The 20,342-nt window shown below is 36.9% G+C and overlaps 1 protein-coding gene across 2 annotated transcripts in view; it reads left to right on the top strand.

Moving 5' to 3' along the window:
• vti1a (vesicle transport through interaction with t-SNAREs 1A) overlaps positions 1–20,342 on the top strand; it is a 100,800-nt gene that overhangs the window by 17,362 nt on the left and 63,096 nt on the right. For both annotated transcript variants that reach the window (XM_053512247.1, XM_053512246.1), the window contains exon 5: positions 9,462–9,546. In XM_053512247.1, coding sequence (XP_053368222.1) covers positions 9,462–9,546 — 85 coding nt within the window. The remainder of the gene's footprint in view (positions 1–9,461; positions 9,547–20,342) is intronic.

Below are 20,342 nucleotides of genomic sequence, written 5' to 3' on the forward strand. Positions count from 1 at the left end.
ACCAGATTGGGACGTATTGGCCCTTTCGCCCAGCTGTTCTCCATCCGTCTGGGTGCTTATCTTTTCTTAAAATGACCTCCCTCTATCTCCTGAAAAAAGAAAAGAAAATCTGCAGCTTTCACAGTCTTTTAAGCACACGTGGTGGGGGTGAAAATCTCACAAAGTCAAGAACACAATACATATTGTAGTAAAACAGCCCAGTTGCTGTAATGTTGGTTGCCAGAGAATAAACAATATATATCAACTGAAATGTAAGACATTATAAAGAGACCAATGAATGAAGATGAGTCATGAGTTAAAAACTTCTAATTATGTTGAGATTTTTGCTTTATGTTAATTGTCCAGCTTAGTATTTGTGTGCACATCTTAATAAGAAATGACGTGACCTAATTCTGGTAATGAAAGATTTTTTTTTTTTCAAATTTTAAATTATTTATTTATGCTAGAGATGGAAAAAACAAAAACAAAAAGCTGCTTATCTTTTAAGTCCTGTTGCAAAAACAATAACCCCAGAAAATTGAGCATATCGGCAGAAGTACTTTTAGTCTACATCATCTATGCTTCAAATAATTATATTGCATTTTAACTCTGTTGCACATCCACACAAAAACCCATTCAGAAAAAAATGTTTGTCATATTGCAAATGTGCTGTACATTGTTGCAAATTATTAACAAATTTCAACTAAATAAAATCTGTTATTTATTTATTTATTTTTATTTTTTTTTCTTGCTAATTAGCATTTTAATAACAACCTGTTTACTGTACATCTTACTAACATATGTAAGCTTAGTTTAGATCTATTATTGATATTCATACTTCTTCCAAAGTAGTGGCCCAAAACCAGCATGTGTGACATTTATACAGGAGTTGAGGAGTGGTTCTAACCCCAAAGCTGCCTTTTTTAGTGACAAGTCTGACAGTGACAATTCTTATAAAATTACTGATAAAGGAAAAACATAGTCTTTCCCTGTTCCCTTGTCTTGCACAAACTCCTCTCATCATTTAAAAACCAAGTCACAATTATTTTAATCATTAACCAAGATTTACAAGGTCTAATTAAAATTTTAAATTTATCCAATTTTATATGTGGATGGGTTTAATTAAAATATCAATAACTCAAGAAACAAAGTATAGTTATAAAAAGAACTATGGAAATAATAATTAAATAGTGGTATTATGTTTAAAATATGTGCTGAGAATTTATTTTTTAGTTAAAAGGCTTCTTAGCTGCCAAAATCATTTTACACTACCAAAATTCCAGAATAACCAACGACCAAAGGGCAGGTAAAATGATGTGGCCGGGTTTCCTCAGGATTAGGCCTCAGCAATGTGATAATGTTGATGATGATGATGATACAATATTTAGATACTAATAAATTCCTTCTGCTAAAATATGGTTTTAAGATTTTTATTTTTTTTTTACATTTTTTATAAAGATCGGAAATGACTAGAAGCAGCCAATGTCATTTTCCCCCCAATTCATACTTCAAATATAAAATACATTAAAAAAAACTTTCTTATCTAGTTTGTTTACAAAATACTGTAATAACAGCAGGTAACCTATATCAAATATTAATTTTGAATTAATTAATTAATTTTTTATGGATCTGTTTTTTTTTTATTTTACAAAAAATTACAAAACTTTATTTATATATATATATATATATATATATATATATATATATATATATAAATGTGTTTTTTACAAATATATAGAAAAAGGTTTAAATTACTCTTAATTGAAAACATAGTTTTGTAAATGTAATAACATTAATTCTTCATGCAACACTTCTGTTTTGCTGGCAAACTTAAATATACTTAATACCTTGTATCATTGATATTAATTGTAATATGCTATTTTTGTCCACCCTTATTCAGGACAATATTTTTGTAAATAATTTATATTCTATAATATATCTATAAAAATGTACATTATAAAGTTTTATATTCTATCTATTTTTCTGTCCTTGTGGACTGTTTTCATACTTATCAGGTGTAATAATCAGGAATTGTAATTTTAGGTGCACATTAAAAACTTAAAGCGAACAGAAAATATGGGGTCATGTCTCACTCACGGCACCCCCTTTCCCAGCAACCATACTTACTTCATTTTCCATTTTAAAAACTTTGTAGAAGACCGCCGTGCTGTAAGTGGAGAGCTCGGAACTTCAAAGTTTTTTAATTGCGCAGGACATGCATGGTAGAGTGGAAAGGAGGAGATGGGGGAGCTTGGGCAAGTTGGTCAATTTAATTTCTGATGATCTGAAAGAGGTCAGGATAATTTCATATAGCTCTGGCTAAGCAGAGCATTATTTCTCACAAATCTGTTCGTTACATAGAAAGGATTTATAGCTAAGTAAATAGAGAGCTGTTATAAGTTCTAAAAATGCCATGTTGGTCCTGCGATAATGGCTAAAAAATGGTTTCATGGAGTTCAGCATTTATTCGTTATCTGTATGCAGACAGAGACCGAATTGGCACTATCGCAGTTTTTTTTTTTCAAATAATGTGATAGTCTGCCATTGCACCTTCCTCCATCCTTCCCACCCAAAACAGACTTTACCACACACACACACACACACACACACACACACACACACACACACACACACACACACACACACACCTACCTGTGGGGAAGCACACCCATTCACTCAAACACTCTGTGGAATAGTTTTGGTTTTCAGAAGGCTTGTTCGCAAGAGATTGTGCTGGCACAAAGCAGATTTACAGCCTACAAAGAAAATTGATTGCCACTTGTATCGAATTTTATATTGAAGAAAAAAAAAATCTTTTTTTTTTTTTTTTTTTAAATCCGTTAATTGTCATAGCATAAAAATTGCCACAGTGCAATTTTAAATCCTGGCTCAGGAAATGCTAGTCTGGAACGTTGAAGCGTAATTATAATATTTTATTGCATTCCGTCGTCTTCTTTCTTTTCTTCTTCATCACAAATTTAGGACGGTTAGGTCAGGTAATGCTAAAAAAAAAGCTTCTTTTTTTGTCCTGCATTATGAATGAAGAATTAAATTTCTAAAAGAATGAACCCTAGCTTAAAATTCCACACGCAATGAGGGCTCATAGTCGTCCAAGCAGCACAAATAAGATTGAACATGTTTTGTTTGCTCCTTATTGAGATGTTGTTCTAGAAACTGCTAGGTTCGGCTTGCACAGATTTAAAAAGGCGCGTCTGGAGTGCGATTTATATTTTTAGAGTGAAGACCTTAAAAATAAAACACACTTGGATTGTTTAATATGGTTTATTATTTAACTAGCAGAAAAAGACACAAATGTGGTTTGGTATATTTAGACCCCTGAAATATAGATGATTACAGTGATGCATTACTTTTAAAGATCAATGGTGTAAAGTCAATAATTGATGTGTAGAATATACAAAATAATAGAATATACATTGTAAAACTATGTCTAGTAAATTAAAATTCCTATGTTATTTAATCCACAATATTATAAATATTTGTAATAATATTTACAAGCATTTTTTTTGACAGATATATCTATTTAATTATTCCTTTCCATTGTAACATTATTTTGTGAGTTCACAAAATTAGTGTCTGGTTTACTTTCTGTACTGTTCAGAGCTTTAGTCTTTTGCTTTGTCTTCAGTCGCCACCACGTGCAAGGAAACGCTTCAGCTCATACTCTTACACACACACACGCCATCGCCACCGTCTGTAGCCACACCAACGTATTTTCACATCAATTCCATACACCTCACATTTTTACATGTATTTTTTGTCTTGAATTAAGTTTATAATTTATGATGCAAATGCTTCAGTTTTTTTCTGATATGATGGTGAATGATTTAAAAATAGAAAAATTCTAAATGACCAGCATCCAAAAAAGAGGGATGAAAGAGGTTTAATAATGGCCCAGAGCCTCCCTTTAGATCTGTTAACCTTTAATCTCACACAAGAAATAGAGATAAAAAAAAATCACCTGCAACGTCTGACAAATTAAGAAACTTGTCCGTCCTCTCCTTTGCTAAGAGTGTTTTGTGTTCATGATAAGCACTGCTCTTTCTCTGGCAAGAAGGTTATACTGAAATGGAGCAGTTGTTATTTTATATATACAAGTTATATTGTATAGAAATATTTTTAATGGCATCAAAATTATAACGCATACTGGCATCAAGATCTAATATGAATTTCTAACTGGTTATATGTAATGTTACATTAAACTCAAATATAACAATGTTTTAAATACTATAACCCCAATTTTTGTAGTGAAAATGTGTTCATATATCTAATGTTACAAATATTACTAACAGCAGGGTTTTAAACAACTTTTGAGAAGTCTGTATAGCAAGGTGCATCAAAGTATTTATGCGGACATGGTGAGTACTTAAAAAAAAAAATATTTCTGAGCTGATAAACACGAAGAAAAAAAAATGACCATAGTTAATGTATCCAGTCATCTGAAAATAAACCAAGGCTTTTGTTGCAGCTGTCTTCATTTCAGATCAACCCGTCACATGCATTGATTTAGATTATTTAGGTAAAAGTGGCTCATCACGGCTAAAACCTTAACTCAGAGAAGAATCTCATAGATTTCTGATTTTATATATTCTCTCCGGTCTGATTAGCAAACTGCTGACATGGTGTGTTGGGGGAGAAAAAAAAAAGCTGACACTGAAACACAATGTTTCCTGATGACAGAAGTACCCCTGTGTCTCAAAACACCCGAGTATATGGTGGTGTATCAAGTAAGCAATGAACATCAGTGATGAATTATCCTGCTACACTTCATTTATACTAATGTCATAAAGGTATGGATTTAATGTGCTGATAAAATCTAACAAACATATAATTATCAAGTAGGACATGCTATATTAGCTTATTTATTTTAATATTTATTTTATAGATTTATTAGTGTGATTTGATCAAAATTGGAATTAAAGTCCAATTACCCAAGCTATGTAAACAGTTATAAAAACACACAGCAATGTAGTTTAAGAAAAGATGTACTGTAATCACTCTTTTTTTTGTTCTGTTTTGTAGGATTTTTTTTTAGCTATATCTATGATGTGACTTTTTTTCCCCCTTTATTTTTTGATGATGATAGTTTAGACATTGTGCGTAGCGAAATCCATTCCCACTCTTTGTGAGTGATGTGACAGTGAAAGAAAAGTCGGTGCAAGTCTTGTGTTTAGCTTGGTTTAATGTGCTCATCTGTGATTTCTAACAGGCAACCAGAAAAATCATCAAGGTTAATTCTGTACCTAGCTGCATGACTGATCTGCTTCCTGCCATGTCTCATTTGTTATCTCTTTTTCTTTTTCCTTTCTTTTTCACTCCCTCTTTCCCTTCCATCTGTTTCTGTGCCTTCATGAGGCAGTTGATAAAGTTACGTGAAGAGGTAAGCCCTCTTCCAATTTTACTCATCTGTTTTCCCAAATCTTCTACTTGTTTTCCTCTTTCATTGCGATTGAAGAAAGCTCTAATCTGATTTTTGCTATTTGCTTTTGAATGAACGTCAACAAGACATGATTTCTGTGTATCGCTCATTGAATTTCAACTGAACCATCTTGTCACGCGGCTGAAAAGTGATGAATAGTCAAACAGACAAAACATGTACCAACATTTTAAGAAGGAAAAGCAACACAGTTTTAAAGAGAGTAAGGGAAGGTGGGGATGTGAACACTTTTAAATGTCAGTCAGATTTCACATTCTTCTAATGCTGGCTTTTAGTAGTACTAAATTATAATTTAATAATAAGTTATTTAATTTTTTTTTCTTGCAGAACATGACAAAAATCATAGCTGTTAATTTGTTAATAAAAAAAAACTAGATATATAGAGATGTAGATAGAAAAATAAGCTGAGAGAAACACAATACATTACTAGATGATGATTTGAAAAGCTTTTGTTGTCATTGTACACGTTGGACTTGGTGATGCACATTATGGTCGAAAATTGTCATTTAAACTTGTATGAACTTGTGTGTGCAGTTCGAAAGCATTCAAATGCTTTTTTTTCCTTCGTACTTGGGATTCCCCCTAATCATAGCCACATGCAGCTGCATAACACCGACAGCGATATCTGAACATCTCCATTGACAAAGAAAACTTGTCACTGTCCATACGTTACTGCAGATTGCTTTGTGTTTGGTCTCTCTCTCTCTCTATCTCTCTCTCTCTCTCTTGCAGCCTTGTAAAAGCGTTTAGTTGGCAGTTGCCTATCTTTAGAGATAATAGTGTTGATGATGCAATTTTTTTGATATGCCAATTCTTTGGAGAAAATGTTTGAATGTTTTCAGGACTAAAGTGTGTTTCAGATGTCAGATCTAAACAGTCTAGACGAAATGTGAAAACCCATGTATAAGATTCAATTAAAAGATCCTCAGATTTTTATAACAGCGGCCCTTTTTCCAGCTTGTGTGTAGTTGGCTTTGAATTATAACTGAATTATAACAAGAAATCCTGAAAAAGTGAGCTGGTTTATTCTAAACTTGCAGAGATTAATTTGATTGATTTGAAAATTTATTTGAATTTGATTGATTTGTTTAGATAATTTACTGTTTCATTCTTGCGTGGGTGTACATGTGCGTGAGCAAGTCAACCTTTGTTTGTGTTTGTGACCAAGCTGTGTTTGTGTGCCTGTCTGTTTTTGGTTGTATCTTTTGTAGTATTGTTTAGATTTTTTTATTTTTTTTTTGCTTTTCAGAGATGAATAATCCCACTGACGCAAAAGCCACCCAATTCTCCCGAATCCATAATTTAGAATTCCTCACAATTCTCAAGATGTTGCTATCCTTGACTTGTGTTTTTATTTCCTAGGATTTTGTGCTTTTTGTCTTTCTTCCACATCAGCAAACAAACAGGGAGTATGGATTAGCCTTGGGTCAGAAGACACCTTCATTGTTCTCACACACTTTGTCTGTTAGAATGGGTTAAATTAGGTTTGATTTTCCTTCGCTGCGCACTTCACCTTTCCCTTCTGTTTTCCTGACTTTTCCTCAAAGACCGCATATCTTATCTACACTTAGCATGCTTAAAAAAAAACCCTTTTTTTCCTCCACTGGAAAACATGTTTAAATATTTAGCACCCATACTCACAGCTGTTTGACACTTGTAATTCCACGTCTTACAAGTCCCAAACAAACCGACTAGATCACATCAGCCCAAATCACAGCTGTCATCATTATTCACTTTGACTCTTGCTGCTTAATGGAATAATAAGGAATCTGAACTTTTGAAAATTGCGGTAGTAAGTGCTTGTGTTTGATATTGGAGGAAAAAAGGAGGAGAATTCTTTTGAGCAAGCGGCTACATCGTTCCTTGCTCCTTGTTAATAACAGAAGTGAATTCTTCTTGAAAAAGAGATACAAAACAAAAACTTAAGGCTTCTAAGGTTTTTTTCTTTTAGGGGTGGGGGGGCGTTGTTGGGAGTAGGTACTAGATACAAAGGAATAAATGTATAAGCAGAAATGGAAATGGGCACACAGAAATATGCTCATATAAACACCAGTATTTAACATGCATCTTTTAAGGCAGTTTCTGTAATTGAACTGGATCAGCTTTGATGACAGCCTGTTGCTCTCAAAGCCCAACACAAGTAATTACAAATAAAATATTTTATTTAGGTTAGACTGGACTGGGTGTATAAGTGACTGATACATATGTGTACTGTATTTGTGTAATTACTGTGTGCGATTTTTCATGTATGCAGGCCTACCTGGATTCCTGTGTGAATTTCCAAATAGCTTAGAGTCAGGATTTGGCAGCTTCCCGCGTTATGACTTATGACATTGCCCATGTCTACAGTTAACGTAGCAAAGACAACAGTAAGACCCTAGTCCCTCCTCTTTTTTTCCCAGGTAGACTTTGGGATTTTTTTTTTCAGCCCTCCTTTTTTGACTTCTGAGAGAAACTAGCTGCAGAACAGTGTAGTGTCGTCACAGCATCTGTGTGGCCACCTTCACCCTCAGCGCTGCTTCTGTATGATTCGAGCGCGAGTGCATAATTCTAACGATCCCCTCCCACTATGGAAGCCACCATCCCAGCGCCCCCCTCCCATAGCAGATGCAGAGAGGGAGAGGGGAAACGAGCGCAAAAAGGGAGAAAAATTCAAGGAAAGGCTTTGAAGTGGCTTTTCACTGCGCAAGTCTGCTGGCCGTCTCCCCGAGACGTGTCACCTTTGCCGAGAGGGAATAGGGAAATCACGTTTCGAATGGTAATGATAACATACTAATCACTTGAGCTCTTTGAAGCGAGCTGCTCTGTCAGTATCCCTGGCTGCCTCGTGCTCCCAGGCACACAGGCACACATCCATGGTCTAGGTGTATTAGCTTAAGCATTGCATGTCAATACGTCCCCTCCATCTCCGCTGATCCAGAGGGGCTCATTAGGCACAGCCGACTCCCTTTTCCCTTTGCGTACACCACCCCCATCTTTCTCCTTTTTTTCTCCCTCTTTCCCTCTCTCTCTCTCTCTCTCTCTCTCTCACACACACACACACACACACTCATTCCCTCACTCTTACCCTCGCATCTTCTCACTATCTCTTTCTCTAGCTCCCACACCCCAGAAACTAGTACAAGTATTTCTGCAATTTTAAATGACATCTGTCAACTGAAGGGAGGAGAAGAAAAGTTCAGAGTGACTCCCCCCCCACAGCCCTCTCTTCTATGTGATTGTCAAACTTTAAAAAGTCGGATTTCATCTTTTCTTCTTCTTTTTTATTTTCTGTTTTTCTTTTTTAATATTTTAAAGGCATGCTTAGCTGGTACATATTTGACAGCTTAACTAGAACTGCAGACTGTTTTAAGCTTTTTTCTTGTCTGATGGTGTAAACAGGAGTAATTGATAATAACATTTTTGTGTTGTACGCTCTGTCCATTGTTTCTCTCTGGAGAGACGTTTTACATTTTTGCATTATATGGAGTTAATTCTTATCTGTTAATGCAGCTACAGCACATTGTACCTGAAATTCTGCTTTTAAAGTGGGCTTACATGTCCTTTTGGCTTTCTGACCTTAATGCCCAAGTCTGTATTAAGGGTTTCCTCATTAGAGCTTTTAGAGACTGCACCATTTTAAGGCACAAGTGGCAGAATTAGGAGAAATGTGTTTGTGCATAATGAGGTTTACTATGGCACCCTGAATCCGTCCAACATACTGATATTGGCTAATCTGAAGCTGTGAGTGCTAATTTATTATAGCTCAATTAGTATTTCCTCCCATGCTAAACTTTGCCCTGTTGCTGAATGTGAGGTAATGAGATCCTGTAACGATGAAAATCTACAGAACAAACCTCAATTAAAAAAAGGAGAAAAGACATTTAAACAGAAACATTTCCATGCAGAAAACATGACATTCAATCAAATGTTTGATTTATATCTAAAGAATTGACACATGTCAATTTTTCTCTCCATGGTGTCCTAGCATTGTCACATGTTCCTCTTCTTTCATTGTGTTTTCTTTATTTTGCTTGGTTTGTTTCAGAGAGCACATCTGTTGGACAACACAGAGAGGCTGGAAAGGTCATCTCGGAGACTGGAGGCTGGCTACCAGATAGCGGTGGAAACCGGTAAGCATTGTGGGTAGGGGGATGAGCGATAGCAAATTGTCTCGCTTGTATGCGGGTTAGCGAGGGGGAAAAAAAGGCCTTGACGACTGGTGACATTTCGTGGAGCACATCAAAGGCAGGCAGGGAGAGCGAGGTGTATAGACGAGGTAGCACAGAGCTTCAGCGCAGCATTAGACGAACACAAAATACACAGCCTTATCTTCCATACACCCATCCTCGAATTTTTTATCATGGCTCAAAAATATGAGTTGGGAGGGGTTTACAGAAATAAACAATGTCAGCTTTCCTTAAGAATTTTGGTTTCAAAAACAAAGATCGGGGTATTTTAATAAACCTGTTTCTAAATAAACCACCATCTGAATCATATTCCTATCTTACACTCAGGTTTCATCTTTAAATATAAGAAAATGAGCTAATTTAGATCTGAAATAGATTAAATCTGTAGGCATATTTTTTTCCCCTGATGCTGCCACTGTTATTGAGGTAGAGTGTATTCCTCAGAGACGTATCAAAGCTCCTTCTTCAAGAAGCAACTGGCTTTCTTTGGCTTCCGCTGTAGTTTTGAAAAGTTTGTTAATTTACACTATAATGGCAGGGTGGCTTATGTGCGACATCGACAGTGTTAATAATTCAAGTCGAGAAAGGGTTGCACAGACCACTGGCTTTTGATGTCATGCGAGCAGAACTTACAAATTCATATATACAATCTGCATCCTCTGCTTAAAAATTTAGTTTCATTTGTTTCAGATCATCCCGAACTCATGCTTTTTTTTTGTTGTTTGTTTCCTTTCTTTTTCTCTTTTTCCTGACTTGCATAAAGTTCGAGCTGATTTACTTTGCAACAAGGCCTTGCTATTTTTCTATCCAGAGAATTTTTTATTACTTTTTATTTGAGCTTTTGATTCTCTACAGCCTCTGGTCCATACCAGAGCCATGTTCATTGGCTTTAACAGCAGCATCAGACCTCCTGTGTGGAGTGTGTTTGTTCTTAAAGGACCACTCCTGTGTCCTTGAGACCGAAAGAGACGGGCATCCTTTCCTTCTGCCTCTCTGTGTTTGAGCTGTGCACGCTGAGCGCTGTGTGTTTGCTCAGCTCTACTCTGTGCTAACTGGACCATGCTAGAGCCACGGTGGCCCAATGTGGCTAATCCTCGACCTCCTTAGCCTGAAGCTCAAGCCCTTTGACACATTCGCAAACACACCTGTCGCTTCCCAAAAAAACAAACTTTGACCAAGGAGGAGAGACTGTGTGTGGGACATATACATAAAGCATAAAGATGTGTGGTTCAGGAGCAGCTGGCTCTTTGTGCTTCAGTGGCATTGACCTTTAGTTGACTAACGCACAGCTACAATTAATTAATTTGTCTGTACATATTTAATCTAAAATATTATCATGAGCCAGGTATTTCTGCATCAGCTATCTTCTAATAGTTTTACTAGCCAAATGTTAAACAAAGGGTAGAACAATGCAAGATGTTTATGTTAAAAAGAAATACAGTATATTATGATTAGTAGTGGATTAGGGGAAAAACATTCCAACAGCTTAGAGTGTCAGTGTTGTTAGAGTTTGGTGTGTTGAGTCCCAGTATTGTGTGTCAGGAGCACTCCAGGCCTTTTGAGAAATATTAAAAGTGCACTCCGGACATGCAGAGCTATTTAGAAACACTGTTTGTTTCATAAATAAAGTATGGGATGTCATTAGGAGAGGGAGCTTCTTTAGAGCAGACGCAACACAAGGCGGGTAAGCCTGAAGCCATGGAGGAAGAAACGAAATAGCCAATTTAAGCGTATTTAAATGAGGGATGTCCCAGAGTCTAAGAGCACCGAACAATCTCCTCTCAAAGGCAAGGACACAGACAAGGATTTCTGTAGTTGACAAGAACAGCTGAATTGCCTGTAATAGTTGTAATAGTTGCATCACATTCACACTGAGCCATACACAAATGCATTCCTTTGCAACAAGCTCACACTTTAACGTATTCACATTTTGACAAGGCAGTGCTTCGCTTGACTTAGGAGTAAAAAGCATGTTAAGGTGCATTATTGAGAATTAGTGGTGTTGACAGGCACACTCACTGATGGCTGTGGTAAACAGAAGGGATGAAGTGACTGTTAAAGCTGCACTGGCCTTTGAGCGCACCACAGCAGTGTCTGCTCCAGATCGATGGGGCAAAATAAAGCCAGCTCATTAGGGATTGATTTCAACAGCGTTTAGATAAGCAGAGAGGAATCAGGCTGCTGCCCCTGGGGCCCTTGCTGGGGCCCAAAGTTCATGCAGAGCCAGGTAGAGAGCAGCTCCACAGGTCATCAGCTTTATTAGCACCCAGATAAGCTGATTAGGCCTTGTCAATCAAACGTGCCAGTGACTCAATCGAGAGCCCCTCTCTCTCGTGTACGCGCTCTCTCTCTTTTGTGATAAATCATTGAAGCGACCAACAAAGCATCAGCCATGGCGGCTAAGCTAAGCAGCCCTGCAGTTGTCACCAAGGCAGACGTGAGGACCCTGTGATGTTGTGACGACTATATTAAAGAGTACATCAATTTGTTTTAGAGCGGTTTGATTTTTTTTTTTTTTTTTTTTTGCCAGTATTAAAAGAATGAGCACGAGGGTGGGGAGCGGCGTCATCAATGAGGGCTTCATGCAAAAGCCAAGTGTGTCAGGATAGGAATAAATAAAGAAATAAGTGATGGAATGAAAATAATAAATAATTATATTTTGTAAACATAAAAAAAAATGGTGCTCACTTTTGAAGCCAAGCATGGCTTTGAGACATGCTGTGTCAGTCCATAGGTGCTGGAGAGACCCAATATCATACAGAAAATTATTTCTCTCTCTCTCTCTCTCGTTTAACAATTAACATTTGTAATTGTGCTGTAAGACAGCAGAGCCTGTCCTGTCTAGACAGACAAAAAAATGCACTACAATGTGTTTAAGGACAGTTGTGTATTTTGTTATGTTTGTTAGTTTGTTTGTTTGTTTTTAAATAAAAGTAAAAAAATATAGGGCAAAGTCTTTGGAGTTAACAATGCATTCATTCAGTTCAAGTTTATTTACACTATTTAATTTTGATTATTGTTGATTTACATTTTATTTACTATTTAATGCTTTCAATATTTAATTGAAAAGTGTCATCCATCCCTAATAGGATCACTTTTCAAAATAATTTCTTTTACAGTACAGACTTATTAAATCATTCAACACAGAGCAGTCCTTAAAGAAGATAATTTGGGTGAAATAGATTTCCTTAAGGTATAGAATGGAAAATAACTTGGATTTTATAGTTTGATTAAAACTGAATGTTGTGTTTCAAAAAGAATCTGACGTTATTTGATAATTGTTCGCTTTAATGGAGCCAAGCTACAAGAGCTGAATATTTTGAAGCCTGCATTTCAGTTATGAAGGCAGGAAATTCAAGTGGAATACATTTTCATCGTCAAGTGTTACCCTTTTTGTCTGTTATGAATGATGTTACCTGTTTACATTAGCAGTGTTTATATACTATCACGCATTATTATTATCATTTTTTCCCCCTGCACATATTCTGATAGAGGCGTGTAACAAGGTATATGTTTGTGTGCACTTGCTCATGTTTGTGTGAGAGAGAATGATATAACGTTATAACGATATAATTTTTTTTTACTCTGTAAATCTACCCACGGGCGAGCTGTTTATCGCCAAACCCCCTGGCGGATAAAAGGCAATGCAATAATGATTTTCTTCTCTCCTAATCGGGCCTTGTCAGCGAGGCGTCTTATCATGGAGAGGAAAATGACACCGATCCTATCGAAGAGCTCAGAGTCCGAGTCCGTGGCGTCCCCCCCTCTATCACTGTGGACCCGGCCTTGCCGTATCTAGCGCCGCCACAAACGGCAGGCGACGCGTTTTTCATCTGGACTTCAAAAACGGGCCTCGTCATTAAAATTGCACCCGCGTTCGGCTGCGGGGATCAGCCACTCTGGAGCGAAAATGGGATGTGGGAGAGGAGACTCGCTAAATGTGCTAATTCTGCCCTCACATGTTTACGGCTTAATTTTAATCGGTTTGAGCGAGGAAAGGGAGGAGGACGAAGGAGAATTGTGGGGGGGGGCTGAAAGAAAGAGCCTTGCATTGCAATAAATCGCCATTATCTTTCACGCAGAAGGACACGGCTGGTCCAAGGATTTGGGGTCCACTGGCAACAGTGTTATATTGAGACATACAAATCTGTTTACGCTTGAACTGTGGTAGCTAAGGTGCATTCTGTGGTTTCAGCCTGCCCAGACAAAAGGCAAGAAAGTTGCACAATGGCAAGCCAGTACACATCCTCTTAACGCAAGAGCTGAACCAACACACTTGAGTAGCCTGGGTGTGTGTTATTATGTCTGACTGTGTACCTCTGCGATTTGTGATAACGAGTGCAGGTGTTGACAAGTTTTTACCATTTGACTTCCTCTTGCTATTAAAGGAAAAAAGAAGAATTTATACATATGATCGTGTATATTACATAAAATATATTTTGCAACATTTTTTTGTTATGATAAATGTCACATACTGACTAGCATCATAGAATTATATTCTTGTACTTTTTTAAAGCCTGTGGTATATCTGAGCAAAGAATGATGATTTCAAACAATCCTACTGATGGTGATATGTATACAAAGATAAATGGTGGATATTTCGAGCTTGTAAATAAAACCTCTAGTCTTTGCTGACACTGGACTTAAAAAAAAAAAATTGTTTATTTCTATATAATTTTTTTTTTTTTTTACCCCTGACCCTATATAGTATTGGAAAAACAAGTAAATATATTGTTGACTTGTAAAGCTAATCTATTACATATTATGTGTAAATAACTATACCTGTAGCTAAATTCTTAAAATCTGTATTAATTATAAAAAAAACACGAGAATATCATAAGCATGTAATTAACATTAACAAAATATATACTTTTCATAAATGTAGCTACAAATTTCTGCGCAACGTAAAATCTGTTTAGATTTGCACACATGCACACAGATAGCTGCTGCCAGTATCCCACCCTGTAGTGTTTTCATGACCTCTGGTTGATACAAAGCAAGCATGAGAGAGGTTGTCTGAGATGCTTTGCCTTAAATTGAGTTTCTGAAAGAAACTGTAGACAGAACTGAGTTGTTTGGACCCTCTTGGGTGGTTTCTTCTCATTCGTAAAAAAACGTCTGAAGCATTGGTATGTGCTAAATCCAGTGCTGAGAAGTAGAGGTGAGGGCTTGGGGAAAATGCCACAGTCTCGTCACTGTGAAGAAAAAGATCACAAACTTTAATTGTGTGATGGCAGTGATGTGCTGATGACAGCATAGCTAACAGACAAAGGATTCTACGCGAGTTAATTGGCTGAGGCTCGGCAAATTATAATAAAAAAAGTTTGTTTAATGCATCATCACCTCCCATTTCTATCTCCGGCAGTTTCATGAAAATGTAATTTTGAGGACGTGGGAAAAATTGACAACTCAAATCTTGCCACAGACACTTTCAATGTATTATATGGAAATATGTAATTCTATTCTTAGTTCTTACTGTAATCAGGTTCATTATAATTCTTGATATCCTTTTATTAACCTTTATAAATATTTACAAACAGACTGAAGCAATTTAAAAGAATTTTTAAAATAAATTCATAATTATGAATAAAAAATATTTATATATTTATATATTGTATGTGTGTTTTGAATGGTTGCATGTGACAATAGCTTAAATTATGTAAAGATGAGTAAAGTTATGTACAAACATTAGACTGTTTTTTTTGTTTGTTTATTCTTTCAATACTAGCATGTATTTTAAGCATGTGTTTCAGTTTGTTTTTTAACTGCGAATCCTGTAGCATGCTTAGTTGACAACTTTACATCCGATGATTATGTGACATATTACAGACATTTAAGGACTAATGCAAATTTTTTTAAAGAAATATAAGACAGTATGTGGGTGTTCTGTGCGTGCTTGGCCACCCTTGAGCTGCATTAGGGAGATATAAAGGGCATCATTAGTGCTGTCCGTCTGTCCCCTCAGCAGTCGTGTGTTTCGCGTTGCCCCTCAAAGTCGCTTCCTCTTTGGTGGGCTGCGTCCTGATCCGGGGCGGCCGCGGGCTCAGGACGCCCGCCGAACATGAAACGGTCCGCCCGGGCCGTCAGCTGGGGGCTCCATCTGCCAGTCAGTGGGACTGCTTCACTTTTGTCTGGAGTGGGTGGCAGGACCTGGTCTACCGCCTGCCTCGCTGTGTTTAGAAAACCTAGTAAACAGAAACTGGTGTAGTTTTTAACAAATTTTGTTACACATGTAGCATTCTCCATTCAGGCTATATTTTATAATTACATGGACATTAACATTTGCTTTGTGAACTTTTTTTGGAGATTCATTAATTGAGTTGACTTAAATGATGGTGAAATTTCCATGCACAGCACCTCTCTGGTCTATTTTAAAAATATATTTTTAAAGCCCCACGTCTTCCAGCCTGTAGACAATCTACATGTTCAGAAATTGCTCAGAAGTTTGGTGTCCTTTGTTGTAACCTTGGACACTCAGATAGTTTGACTGCTATGTAAGTGTACGTGCCTCTTGACTTGAGATGATAGAGGTGCAGTCTGCAGTATGACACATAGGCTGCGCCCTTGAGCCATCGTAAAGAGTAAAGCTCATGTGGCTCTGTACTCTCTATCGACACTGGAGGTCTCATGCACTCAATTCTCAGCGCTAAATTCTTTGGACAATTCTCCTGGAGCTGAAAGTTCCTGAAAAGATAAGCTTTGCTTATAGCCTTAGAAACTTAGCATTTTATTTATTTATCACAGTCTGGCTTGTGTGTCTTCTCTGTGGGTATGCAATGATGTGCCTTTATGGTGTATTCCTGCTGAGAATATTTCAAGTCATAGCCAGGGTTATGTATTTTTAAAATCAGTTTAATTACCTTTAAAATAAATATATTCTCATAAATTAAGTTTCATGCAGCAGGTATTTGTTTTATTTGTTTATCAGGTTATACTATTTACTGTTTGTTTTATAGATATTTTAATAATTGACTGTGAATGTTTATATTCTTTTTGCATTCACATAAACTGTCCACTTTAGAAAAAATAATCAATATGACCTGAAGAACTAATGTTCAAGGTTGAGCTTAATTGAATGCAGTCTTGTTACAAAAGAGCTTTTCAGTCATAGAAGTGGTCTAAAGTACTTGGGCTGCCTTGATTCTATTTCAGGATCTTTAAAACTAAACCAAGGAAAACATGGTCTATTAAAGAATATTAGTGTGTCTTTTGCTCGAAGGGAATCTTTTTTTTTTTACTTGTCATTTTTGAGTGATTGGTATATTCTCCTCTTTTACAATAAACCCTTTTGAATGAATTTCAGCTTGACATAATACAGACAGAGTTCAATTTGTGTTTTATCAGCAGTATAAATTCTGTAAATAGGGTTGACCACAGGGTAAAATAACCACTCATTTTTATTATAATTTTGTTGAAACAGTACTAGTCTCATGTACCTATATGCAGCTTCAATTCCTGTAGTCCTGTAGTTATCCTTTTTAAATCTGTATGCAATTTTTTATTGCTTTTATTTAAGGTGAGTTGCATTTTAAGGTATTTCTATATAATGTTCACTTTTTTTTATTTTTATCAAATGTTTATAATTTTTATACTTAGAGACACACATGGTTGCATTTGAACAACTCCGTCTCTTTATTATGCTGACCGAAGGGTAAAGTTATTTGTATGGCTTGGAGCATAATGATTTGTAAAAAATACAGTTATTATATATATGAAATAAGAATAAATGTCGACGCACAATTGCTGGTGAGAGATCAGAACCATTTGTCTCTTTACTTAATCTTAATTCTTGACCATTGTGAAGGCACAGAGGATAAAAGTGTGTGTGTACTTTATATGATTATCTCAGTATAAATTTGTTTAACAATTTTTAATAAAATATGCTCTGATGCCTTTTAGCTATTTTAAGGTGTTCCTAAAAAAAACTCCAACTTTATTAGTTAATTTTAATATAGTTTAAATTCTAAATATCCTTTGATGTACACATGGCTTTCCCATCAGCTATAAATGTAAATGCAACATCAGAGCTACCTCTGATCCAAAGTTAACCCTGAGTTAACTTATACCAGAGGAAGAAGGCAAAAAAAATGTTTAAAGAAAACATTTGGGCTGCTGAGTGTCTGTGCACAGTATATCCAGGAGGAGCACACTGAGCAGACGGCATGTTCTCATAACTCGCACCTGTACACCCGTCTCCCTCTTCCTCACTGCCTCTCTCCCTCTCCCTCCCTCTCTCTGTGGTCATGCTCTGTCCTACTTTACCATGGCCCATACTGCCCTTTGATTTATGCCATTTAGCCAGCTACAGATCATCTGTTCACTTCACACACACTGTTCCTCTCATAGTACTTGTTTATAGAGATACATTTCACAGAATCATTTAGTAAATAGTTAGTTGCTCATTTATTTCCAGCTGACATACATGTCTAACAGTGGCAGTGTTGTTAATGTTTTTAATAGTCATTCATTTTCTTTTGTTTGTTTAGAAAACAAGATAAAAAACGTGCTAGTTTTGGTCACTTTAATGCCAATGTTTATCTTACCCGGCGAAAAAATAAGTAGATGTTTAATCACTTTATTTATTTGAAGACTAGTACAGATGCCATGGTGCATTAAAGCTTTTCTGGTTTTGGAACGTTGCAAGTTGTAATTTGTACTACCTTTGTACATGAGTACATTCTGCAGAATGAGATGAAACATTGCGTCTAGGACACAGAAATAATTTTTTCTTTTTTTAAAATAATTTAATTTCTGTAAGAAAACCATTGATTGGTTTATTGGTTAATTTATTTTCTTTATCTCATAGTGTAAACATTAGCTGCTATTTAATCTACACTGACTACCATAGTAATGTAGTGTAGTAAGATAGTCAAGTAGTGCTTTAAGTAGAGTTGGGTCAGTATGTGATCTGGCACCCATTAAAGCAGGAGAAGAAAAGATAGTTTCATAGTCTGATGGAGGCTATATTTCTTGTGACAACTGCACTGCAATTTTTTAAATTGCGTTAATAGTCATTTAAATGTGTTAATAAGCAGGTCTACATTAGGTCCTTCGCTTCAAAGATATGACAAAACATCAGTGGTGCCTCAATTCCCCTGTTAGTATCAGCACCGGCCCCTCTACCACCCCCATCCAGCCTTGTTTAGCCCCAATTACAGAGCTGCTGCAGTACCAAGGGTTGGTTATGTCCTCATGTACATACGACATGTAGTGATGTATATCATGATTTAAAAAAAAAAAAAAAAAAAAAAACATGCTCGCTTTATCTCTTGTGATGAACTGGTCGCATGCCCGGGTTATTTTTAGAGACTGTGTGTTACAGGCCCGTTTTCCACTGACTTTTGTCCCTCTTTTACATTTTTGGATAAACAGCAAGGCACTTATATTTTGCTTATCTGTTGCATCTGAAGCTGAGCTTGTTTTTCTCACAGCCTGGACAAAATTCATGTTTGTGAATTTGCTTTATAAACATCCTGGCAGATTTAGGGAGAGGTAATACTTGAAACTGATCTTGTCTCTCTTCAACACACTGCTTCGAAATCTGAGATGGACTAGATGGATTTATGAGAGGAGATCCACATGGACTCTCTTTTAGTCATAGCTCTTCACAGCAGTTGGTGTAATAAACGTCACTCACTGATCTTTGTGAGCAGCCCCTCCTTCCCCATGTCTCTCTTCATTATTTAAGCGGTGCTATGCAGCCCATTAGCACCGAGAGCACGGAGAGACCTAAGGTGGCCCTGAGGCTTAGAAACCGAGCCGTCGCAGAATCACAACTCCTCATCCATGGCAGCGGGCGCATCTCCCAAATCTGCCTCGGCACACCATCAGCTTTCATGCAATCTTGCCTGATTACTGTCTTTGTAGTTTTGAGGTGTGCTTATGAGCTCCAGATCATTGTGGTGTTTCTGACAGCACAGCTGCTGGAGCTGAAGCTTAAGTAAACACTTGTCAAGGTTGGTGGTAACTGTTTAATAAACTGAGATGAAGGTGGAAGGTCATGTCTGAGCGACCTGCAGTCAGCTCAGCACTATTCTTCTGAAATCTGTGTGTGCGTGCGCCACAGGTCAGGAGATTAAGTTAAGTAAAGATGTTTCATCTCTGCCATCTTTCTCAATCATAAACAGCTCTCAAATGTTCTTGTGTAGTAGTTATTTTCCATATAATGCATAGAAAAGTAGAAATAGATAAATTGATATTCGTATATATAAAAACCCCTGGTAATTTGTGTACTTAGTACGTAAGCTGTTTGTTGCATAAATAGTGCTTCTGTCTGTCCCACAGAAATCTAGCTCGGAGCGCTGAAGGACTCATTGACTTTCTAATGATCAGTGGTCAGCCTGTGCAAGTGCCAGGGGTTTAGCCCATCTGCACTGCTCAGATATCGACTCAGCTGTGAGCCTCTCCTCTCACTCTGGCCTGCCGGCTCTGTGTCAAAATCTATTACCACTACTGTAAAACTGCATACAGGTTAAAAAGTGTTTTTATTCGTATTTAATTTTTCTCACTCCTCCTCTTATTCTTCATGATCTTTCGTCTCCGTCAACTTCCTCCACTTTGTCAGAAAGCACTGCTAACCTCTGGCAGAGGATCATCCGGTTTCAGAATGATGGATGACATATTGATCCAGCTCCTTTTTAGGCCGAGTTGCACTCCTTCTTCTGTTCCCAGTCCCACACATTTTTACTACGATGGCCCTCGCTGCTGCTCTGACCCACTAGGTTCCACTGTTTATGCAA

This window comes from Clarias gariepinus, chromosome 14, assembly GCF_024256425.1.
Source record: "Clarias gariepinus isolate MV-2021 ecotype Netherlands chromosome 14, CGAR_prim_01v2, whole genome shotgun sequence".
NCBI lineage: Eukaryota > Metazoa > Chordata > Actinopteri > Siluriformes > Clariidae > Clarias > Clarias gariepinus.